At 41.8% G+C, this 10,551-nt stretch overlaps 1 protein-coding gene across 1 annotated transcript in view; it reads right to left on the bottom strand.

The window, feature by feature from the left end:
- MED1 (mediator complex subunit 1) overlaps positions 1-10,551 on the bottom strand; it is a 27,671-nt gene continuing 17,120 nt past the window's right edge. The window contains exons 12-16 of the mRNA XM_015570793.1: positions 10,317-10,466; positions 9,073-9,274; positions 7,351-7,446; positions 7,127-7,232; positions 1-5,273 (exon numbers count right to left, since the gene is read on the bottom strand). Coding sequence (XP_015426279.1) covers positions 2,045-5,273; positions 7,127-7,232; positions 7,351-7,446; positions 9,073-9,274; positions 10,317-10,466 — 3,783 coding nt within the window. The 3' untranslated portion in view covers positions 1-2,044. The remainder of the gene's footprint in view (positions 5,274-7,126; positions 7,233-7,350; positions 7,447-9,072; positions 9,275-10,316; positions 10,467-10,551) is intronic.

The raw sequence follows: 10,551 nt of genomic DNA on the forward strand, positions 1-10,551 counted from the left end.
TTTTGGTATTTGTTGGCTCTGCTTGGGGGAGCTGAGCCCCTGATACTATGCAGTACATTCCCCGTAAGGTCTTCCCCACCCAGAACAAAAATACCATATAACTTTTTTGTTTTCCTCAGAAACCAATGGGACAGGATTCAAAACTAGGTGAGAAACTTGTGAGAAATCCAACCTGGTTGTATGTCTGAGAGGCTGCTACTGTATCAGCATCACAAGATAAAGCACTCTGGTATCACCTTGCCCATGTCCTCCTTAGTGTCACCCAAGACATTTGACTGATACGGTAACGGATAACTTTTCTTGCTCCACTTTGCAATGTTTCGTTTCCTACTTCTTATTACCTTGGGACACAAAAGTGGCAGAGTTGTTGAGAGCTGATGACCAGAAAAGGGAGAACACTAGAGGAAATCAGAGACAGTCAGGAAAGAAGCCAAAGCTGATTTTCCAACTCTATGCTAACTCCAACCTGCAGAAAGAGCTGAATATAGAAATCTTCTTCAATATCTGATGAAGTCACTCCATTTATCACACACATACATAAATAAATCACCTGGCTTTTCTTTTTTAAATCCAGAAGAGTTGTGCTGGGGACCACGCCCCGTCCTGCTGATACAGGTCCTGAATGGAATCATCAGGAATGGCACAGTGCAGGTGTCAAAAATCAAAGTAAGGCCGCAGAATTTTGAGAGGACCCTCCAAATACTGAGAACTTGTGTTGCACTCAAATGGTCTCCTGGATTTTTATATTTATGAGAAGGGCTTCTTATTGATGTCCCCCAGAATCCAGACTCAGACCTATTCCTCCAAAAAGGTCCAATTGTGTTGCTACACAGTAGCAAGGGTTTATCTTCATGCCCACCTAGCATTCCAGGCTCCCTTACTTCAAGTGAGCTTGAAATTGTTTTAAGTGAACTATGGCTGCACATTTTTTTACTGTTTTATCTAAGGGAGCATGAGTGATTCAAGTCTGGACTCCTTGTGAGAAAGGAGCCCAGCTCTCAGGAATGGCATCTGTTCTCCTACAAACAAAATGCTGGGGTGTAGACTTTTGGCACATTGTGGAAATAGGAGAACTATTAATTCTGCAATGGTTTTCATGCCACTGGGTCAGGGAAGTTGTCCCACATTAAACCTTACTGCATCTGAAAATATGTTTACAACCCAAAAAGCCAGCCCAGCTTTTTTTGTAAAGGAGAGACTATAAATCAATACATCCACAGGGAGGAACTCCTAATATTCCTATGATGCCTGAATCCCAAGAAAAACCTCCTAAAACAAAAAAATACCATTTTGGTTTTTCTCAACTTCAAAGATGGGCTCTAATTTGCTTGGGCTTCATGCTACAGTACCAGCAAAGCTACAAGCTCCCTACAACCAAATAAGCCTTGCTCTTCTCTACCTCCTATCATTTTGACCCCTGAACCTCATAGAATTAGAAAGGAATACTGTATAAAAACAGATAAAGGGTTAAAATATTACAAATAAATAGCTAAAATTACCTTCCCTCCCCCAAAATACTCCTAAGAAACAGACACAAAACATTACTTAAGTGTCCAAAGTAACCATAGTCCTTCATTTGCCCATGTCTCTAATGGACAACTACCCAAAGGTGAACACCTTCATGCAAATGCATCAAGGGATGTATTGCTTTTTCACTTTCTGCCCAGCCCTTCACATACATGCACTAAAATTGGGTTTAAAACATGGCCTAAAAATGGAAAAAGGGAGAAAAAATATATATGAATATTTCCCACAAAACTGTTTTCCGCCCTTCCCTTTCCCTATGCCCCACCCACCCGCTCCCTTTTATAAGCAAGTATTTTAACTTTTTTTTTCTGGCAAAGGAAGTGATTTTTAATAATCAAACCCATGGTCTCTTTTAGTAGGGTCTGGCTATGCTTTTCTAAATTCACCCAGCTCAGTATCAAGGACATTTCATTTAACATTCTTAAACACCACCTGTCCGACTCACCCCGATGGTGGTTTGCCTATAAACTTATTAGTTTCGCTCTGGCCATATTTTTTGTCTGAAAAAGTAAGGTTCCTAATTGCCAATCAGGGCCACATCCATAAGATCATCATCTTCCTCCCCAATCATAAAGTCAGGGCTGAGTCTTGAGGGCCTATCGGTAGATAAGATTGTGTTGCTTGTCATCGACAAGGACTGGTCTGAAGAGATGGGTGATTTAGACCAACTCTCTGGCTTGATGCTATGAGATTTTTTCTTGTCTCGGTCTTTGTCCCGATCCCGGTCCCGGTCTTTGTCTTTTACTTTCTTCTTTTCTTTTTTGTGCTTCTTATGCTTCTCTGTGCTGTACTCTGGAAGTGGTCGGATACCATCATCTGAGCAGGGACTGTTCTGATAAGATTTCTCTGCTATGGAGGAACCTGACTCACTTTCACTATCCAGATTCTGAGGGGTATATGCTGGTGATTTGCTATGGCTGGGAGAGCCACGCTCATGCTTTGGAGTGGAACCACTGATGAGTGGAGAGCCATAATTTTTGGAAGAGGCCATCTGAGGCCTGAGCCCTTCTCCACTACTTTCCCCAGGTTTCTGCAAAGTCACTTTGGCTTTAATGCTAGGGGAACCCCCATCATGCTTGCTGATGATAATTTTTGCCACACCTGTGCTCCCCACATTTTTTGACTCTGAAGTCTTCTTAGATGAATCCACTGAGCCCCCCGAGGTGGAAACCTTTGATTTATCTTTATCACTTTTCTCACGCTTGCCCTGAAACTCTCCTCCTGACATGTTATGTTTAGAGGACATAGGATGGCTAGAATTTGTGCTCACCCCCACCTGGCCATCCATTGGGTCTTCACCTCCAGGGCCACTGGTGACAACCCCATACTTCAGTTTATCTATGACAGCTGTTAAGGACGGCTTCTTATTTCTGCTGGGAGATTTCCCTTTGGAACTCCCATGCTGGTTCTGAGAGGATGACATGGAAGAGCCACTTGAGGAAAAGGAAGAAGATGATGCTGTACAAGAATTAGATGATGGGGGAGTTTTCAAAGAGCCTGAGGATCCTAACCCTGAAGAAGACTTCATGCCAGTGCTTGAACCAGTTCCAGACATATGAGAACCACTAGAACCTGAACTGATAGGGGACTTGGCTTTAGAGGATGGGGGAGTCCCAGGAACAGACTTCATTGGAGAGGCAAGCTTATCAGAGCCTCCTGGTGGCCTTGAATGAGAAGGGGATATGTTTGGTTTACTTAAAGAAGGGTTCATAAGTGATGATGGCTTCCCTTGAAGTTTCATCTTGGTGCCACTAGAGCCACTGCTCAGCCCATGCTTGGTAATGGGAGAGGAGCCTGGCTTCCCACCAGACTGGGATGAATTTTTGGACTGGCTAGACCCAGAAGACCCTTGACTAGAATATATACTGCTACTTAACTTGGAACTTGAACCTTCTGATTTACTGCTTTTCATCTTGCCTGAGTTGGAAGCAGAGGAGGAAGAGGAGGAAGAATGGCTATGGTGGCTTTTACTGCCTGAGGAAGACACAGAACCACTGCTGGTATACTGACTGTGAGACGAGGGCTTGCCCACCATCACGGTTCCCTTAGGAATCTGAATAGTGATTTTGGGAATGGGTGGTGTGGCAACACCTGGGGGAGTCTGAGATCTTCCTGAACTGCCTGGAGATTTGGATCCACCTGTACTGGTAGGTGGGGTGAAAGGTCGGTTAGAACTGTGAGACGGAGACTTTCCCTCAGTGTCTGCCTTCTTCCGCTTTGGAGGCTTATCTTTGCTTTTGCCATCATTGGAAGGGGTCCGGCTGCGCTTTCCTGGCTTGCTGTCTAATCCTGGCCCTGTCAGACTATTGCTGGCACCATTGCCTTCCTTTGCTCTCTTTTGAGCCTTGTCTTGCCCTAAGTCTCCAGGGGTCAGTAAAGGGCTCTGGCTACCACTGTGATGCTCCAGAAGATCTGCAGAACCCAAGGCCTTACCAGCCACGGCTATAATACTGAAATCAACTGTGTCAGCTTGGCTATTGCCTTTAAACTTAGTCTCCCCATTATCACCTCCGAGCATTGGTACCCCCAAAGTATTTAGTGCCTGAGATGTAAATCCTTTGAAATCATCATTATCTCCACTTTGGCTGCTTTCATCAAAGTATTCTTCTCCAAAACCACTTTGGCTCTGGCTATTCAACAAATCAGGATTGAAATCTACTCCATCAGGAAAAAAATGATTGGTAGGAGAGTCACTACTGGGGCTTCCAGCAGCATCTGCAATAAGGTCAGCTGGATCAGTGTATGGATTTTCATTATTATTGGCTTGAAAGACATCAGGGTCAAAGAGGGCACTCTGAGAATGCCCAGAGCTTGAAGAATCTCGAACAGGGGTGCCAATGGGTGGGCAATCGTCACTAGTGCTGGGAAGCTTAGAGGCTTCTTCTGCAATGTCTGAAAGGATATCAGTTACATCTGGGCCAATGCTGTCTGAACTGGATAGTCGGACCATCCTTTGAATACTGGGTTGGGGGTGAGGTACTGGTTGTGGGTAAGTTGTTGGGGGAGTACTACACTGGCTTGGAGCTGGAGTGATGTGTGGTGTATCCAGCGTGTCAGCTGTCATATTGACATCAAAGATAGGGTTCTGAGAGTCAACATCCATTGAAAATAGCTCCCTCTGAAAGTCATCTTCAGTCTGGTGCTTGGGTTTTTCAGGCAGTAATCTTGATGACTTCTTCTTCTTTGTCTTGTTGCTTCCCGAGCACATTTCCATCCGGGGTGAGCCGGAAGAGGAGTTCTGCCTTTCTAAAGGGCTGCATCCATAAAGGGTTGAAAAATCCTGGGCAGGATTATCTTTAAGAAGGTTCATGAGCATCGGGTGATTCTTGGTGTTGCCGGCCATCGAAGAGACAGGTGGCGGCGTGTGATGAGGAGGGGTCGGACTCGAGCCAATGGTAGACCCCCCGTTCCCTGTGATTTGCAACAAACTGGTAAGAATTGGGTTCTGAGACACCTTGCTGAAGTCCTCCCCATGGCCCACCGACTCATGCCGATCTTTGATGCTCATGCTCATATTAAACAAGGTGGTAATGGGACCCCCCGGAAAGGTGTTGGTTGGTGTAGTGGTACCACTCATTGGGTTGTTGCCTGTGGTCATGCCATACCCTGGGCTGCTAGCCGGGGGCAGGTTCTTTTTCACCATGTCTTCAACTGTCTCTGCAATGAGGGACAGTGCTGGGGTGTCGGCCTGAATGGTTTCAGCCTTCCTCCGAATAGCCCTCATCGTCACAGGGATGGACATACATCTGTAAGATAAGATGGAAAAAGACAAAATTAACATTGCACTAGCTGCTGAATGAAACCAAGTTTTCATTAGAGAAAAGGGGCTTTAGTTTTTCCTGAGACTTGGATATGTCCTCAGAGGTTTGCAGTAATGCAATTTTCAGGTAAGGAAATAACCCCAAAGGCAGGAACAGTTATGTGAAATGCCAGAGCTTTGGGTAAATTAAAGAGAATCTGGGCCAGTAGGCAATCGTCAATATCTTTTGAAGCATCACCAAAAACAAACTAACCATAAACAAGAATCCAAAGAATTAGATAATATAATTACCTAAAATAAAACTGCTAATTAACTCAGTAACAAAATGCCTTCCTTCTAGAGCTTGAAATATGATTAATGGGATACATGATTTATCTTAATCAACCACTAGAAAAATCTCTTGACCCATCTAAGTTCTAAACCAGTGATGGCGAACCTATGACACGCGTGTCAGAGGTGACACGCGAACTCATTTTTTTGGTTGATTTTTCTTTGTTAAATGGCATTTAAATATATAAAATAAATATCAAAAATATGTCTTTGTTTTACTATGGTTGCAAATATCAAAAAATTTCTATATGTGGCACGGCACCAGAGTTAAGTTAGGGTTTTTCAAAATGCTGACACGCCGAGCTCAAAAGATTCGCAATCACTGTTCTAAACCTTAATGGCTTAGATCACCCCAAAACAATACTGTAAGAAGTGCTACTACTGGTATGAAATCTTGTTTATTTTAAAGCAAAGCACTTCCTATCTTTTAAACTTATATTTATAAACCTATGTTTGAAAACATTTGCTCTAGAACATGTAGCAACCATTCTTAAAGGTCCTACTAATAACAATTTAGGCTTTTGAAGATCATATGGCTTCTGTCTAACTACCCTGCCATCTTAGCTGCAAAACCACCATAGACAATATGTAAATAAACAGACATGGCTCTGTTCCAATAAAATTTATTTATAAAATGGTAATTACACAGCCGAAACCGGTTTGGCTCAGTGGATAGAGCGTCGGCCTGCGGACTGCAAGGTCCCAGGTTCGATTCCGATCAAGGGCATGTAACTGGGTTGCGGGCACATCCCCAGTAGGAGATGTGCAGGAGGCAGCTGATCGATGTTTCTCTCTTATCGATGTTTCTAACTCTCTATCTCTCTCCCTTCCTCTCTGTAAAAAAATCAATAAAATATATTTAAAAAATAAATAAATAAAAATAAAAATAGAATGGTAATTACACAATGTTTCTGGAAAGCTAACTGGCTTAAGTATCTTCCCACTCACTGTCACTGACATGTTACAAAGAGAATAAGTAAAAAAAGACATACGTCTTATTTCAGCTCTCTTCCTCCTACGAGAACCCTAATGCTAGGCTGAAGTTACCTACCTTACACCTATTACTCTCATGATATTTTAAATGATATTTTAAAAACCAAAGCTCAGCCCTGACTGGTTTGGCTCAGTGGACAGAGTGTCAGTCTGCGGACTGAAGGGTCCCAGGTTCGATTCCAGTCAAGGGCATGTACCTTGGTTGCGGGTACATCCCCAGTGGGGGCTGTGCAGGAGGCAGCTGATCGATGTTTCTCTCTCATCGATGTTTCTAACTCTATCCCTCTCCCTTCCTCTCTGTCAAAATTCAATAAAATATATATTAAAAAATAAAAAATAAAAAAAAATAAAAACCAAAGCTCATATTGCTTTAGAATTGAAAGCAGAGAAGAGTGAATTCAAAGCAGTGATTAAATGTTTTCCTTCTAAACTTCCAATTCACCCTAATACTGAAAAAAACACACACATCACTATACACCTCTTACTGGGACTCTGGTGGAAAAGGGCCAGTGCTACCTTTGAACAACTTTGGCAATGAAGTCATCTGTGCAGATGAGTGCATCTGACAGCCCCTTGTAGAGTTTACAGCTCACATGTGTTGAGTCCTGCACATCCATTACCACTGAAAGACAAAATATATAAGAAGTATTTGAGTTAGATTCAGCTTCTGAGTTTTCAAAAAGAGATGAAGGAACCAAACTGCTGCTCTGAGAGAGATGGTAGCCACCCATACAACTCACCACACACCAGGGAGTCATTCACAGGGTGTTGAAAAGATACACTGAAGCGGGACTCTGAGAGGGGACACACTTCAAATTGAAGGAGCCCAGGAGAATCTAAAAGGCAAAGAAAACATCATAAAATAGTAAGTATAAGACTTGAGACAAGTAAATAATCCCTAAGTGTAAAGAATGAAGTTTTTTCTTTCCTTGGAAACTAAATCCCACACCTACTATACCATTCACAGGTAATAAAAGGAATCTGCCAGTTTATGTTATAAATACTCTGAAACAAAGAACTAAATTTCAATTTTCTAAAATGAAGGCATTCGCCCTAGCTGGTTTGGCTCAGTGGGTAGAGTGTCAGCCTGTGGACTGAAGGGTCCCAAGTTCGATTCCAGTCAAGGGCACATGCCTGGGTTGCGGGCTCGATCCCCAGTAGGGGGCTTTCAGGTGGCAGCCAATCAATGATTCTCTCTCATTACTGATGTTTCTATCTCTCTCCCCCTCTCCCTCTCTGAAATCAATAAAAATACATTAAAAATAAAATAAAATAAAATGAAGGCATTTAATCCCCAAATTGTTAAAGACCTTGAAAGATATAAACAGCCTGCCTTAAAAGTGAATTCTGAATATAAATGTGGCCAAGAGGAGTTTCTCATTCTGTTTGATAAGCAGACATCCAGAAACACTGCCATAAACCCTGCTTTCTATCAGTGTTTGCAGCTGTTAGCTGTGCAAGCCATAATCTGGTGAGCAAGGACATAGGGTTACAATCTAAAATGTATAGTTATACCAAATACACACATATCTGTCATCATATGTTCTTAAGCTAAACATGCTGGCAGCCCAGAATCAAGGATCACATACTTGCTTGGCAGAAAGCATCTCTGTAGGACTAACTTCATAACTACCATACAAAAACTCATTTTTAGGTGCCCTGAAGCTCTTAGAAGAATTCTCCTAGGATTCAAATACATGAAATAGAAGGTCCATAGGCACACTTACATATGCTCTCTAAAATTTCTCATTTCTAAAGCAATTCTTATTCCCATAAAAAGTATGATTTACCTTCCGTTTCTTCTTGCCTAGCATGTGCACTGATACATCTCTTTCACTAAAGTGTTTTACAACTAAGGTAAAAAGTAACTGTGGTTAACTAGAGCAGCCAAAATTCATATCAAAGCTTCTAAACACTGTTTGAAAAACACAGCATTCCAGAATCCTGGGAGAAAAAGGCACAGGTTTCATCCTTTTGTAAACTATATGATTAAGTTCTCCAAAGAATGGAGGGAGGAAATATACTCGGGACTAAAAGAACTCTCTTAACAACCTAAAATTTAGATATCAAGAAGTCCTTTCACCTACAGCATCTCAAGTTCTACTTTATATTCAACTGCAGGGTTCAGACCCTTAGTTAACCAATTATATCACTGTATGTAGAGAAAGACTAAGTCCATTGCAAACACTCCCCCCCCCGCCACCCCCCCCCCAAATAACCCACAGTGGTTTCCATATGCTAATTTATAGATTGGTCCCATCAGATTATTTGTAGAGCTTCAACTAGATTCCCAACACCTCCCACTGAGGTTCTAATTCAGTTCTTCAGTTCATGTGGATATAGAAACCAACTATCTGTCTTTTTAAAAATTCCATAGATAATATGATGGGCTACCAAATTAAAAACCACTGGAGTTATCAGTTTCCATTTATTAGTAAGGAAATCAAAAGGAAAGACAGTACCTTCTTTCAGAATAGTTCTTTTGACACAGCTTCCAATTAGGGTATTATAGGCCACTTGGTGTCTGATTAGATTTAGGATAAGAGGAACCCGGCCAGGGTGCTGAAAGGTGATTTTGCTAACAAGGGTTCCCTGTAGACTTCTGCCATCTGGAAGAGGAGCATCCTTGTTAAGGAAATAGCAGTGCTGCTGACCTGGAAGAGCCTAGGCAAAAAGAACAAAGGAAATGAATGCTATTTACTCACACATTATTCTCCAACCACAACTATCCTAAAAAACAACCTACCCCTCAAAACTCAGTGAGTAATAGAACTCCATTGAATTCTTTGGTCAGCTGATGTTATAAATGCTAATTACCCACTCGGCTGAACAGACCCTTTTTTTGTAAATGTTCTGCTAGTGGTTTCCTAGCCTAGCTAACATGAAAATTACCTCAGAAATCTGTATAAAATCTGTATTTTTAATAAAATATTCTATATATAATTATAATGCAGCCAGAATTTGGGAACTACTACTTTAGTCTAGACTATCATCAAACATTCCAACAAATTCAAGTGAAAATGAGGTTTTGAAAGTTCCCTTAATTTATTCACTCCAGCATTTTCCTTTTTTTAAAAAAAATATTTTCACTGATTTTTAGAGAGAGAGGAAAGAGGGAGCAAGGGAGAGAGAGGGAGAGAGGAGAGGGAGAGAGAGAGAGAAACAGAGAGAGAGAGAGAGACAGAGAGACAGATAGACACACACAGACAAACATCAACTGGCTGCCTCCTACCAGGGCTCAAGCTTGCAACCCCGGCATGTGCCTTGACCGGGAATAGAACCGGCAACCTTTCAGAGCACGAGACAATGCCCAACCAACTGAGCCACACCAGCCAGGGCATTCAAGCACTTTCTTCTCTGGATGTATCTGAATAAAGGACCTTTCCAGATTATATGCTTATGGCACTTGAAAAATTAAACAATAAGAATATTTAACACCCACACATATGCTTGTAAAAGTCCAAATACCATAAAGGAACTTTCATCTGAAATTTCAACAATGAAATGTATGTTGTTTCCTGATTTAGAAGCTTATGCTCTTTCTTCAGTATGTTCCAGAGATTTCTGTAATTTCCTGCCTGGCTGAGGAAATAGGATATGATCCAGCAGTCCAATAGAATGTTACTTAACCTCAGTAATCCTATAAAGGAAGATTCTCATTTTGGGTCCAAACATAACCTACAACAGCCCACAGAGTCTTACTTACAGCATAAAATCGCATGTTGTGTTTCAAAGGTATGGGGTCAGGGTCCTTTGACAGCTCAAACTGAGTGATCAGTTCATAGAGGGGTATATAAGTTGGTGGAGTTTCAAACAATGGAATTCCTGGGGGAAGGGGGAAAGGACCAATATAATGATCACAATAAGGTCAAAACGTTGACAGCTCAGTTTTCCTTTCATGACTTCTACTTCATTTGTCCATTTATTCAACAAGCACTTCA

This window comes from Myotis davidii, unplaced genomic scaffold (assembly GCF_000327345.1).
Source record: "Myotis davidii unplaced genomic scaffold, ASM32734v1 scaffold327, whole genome shotgun sequence".
NCBI classification, from domain to species: domain Eukaryota; kingdom Metazoa; phylum Chordata; class Mammalia; order Chiroptera; family Vespertilionidae; genus Myotis; species Myotis davidii.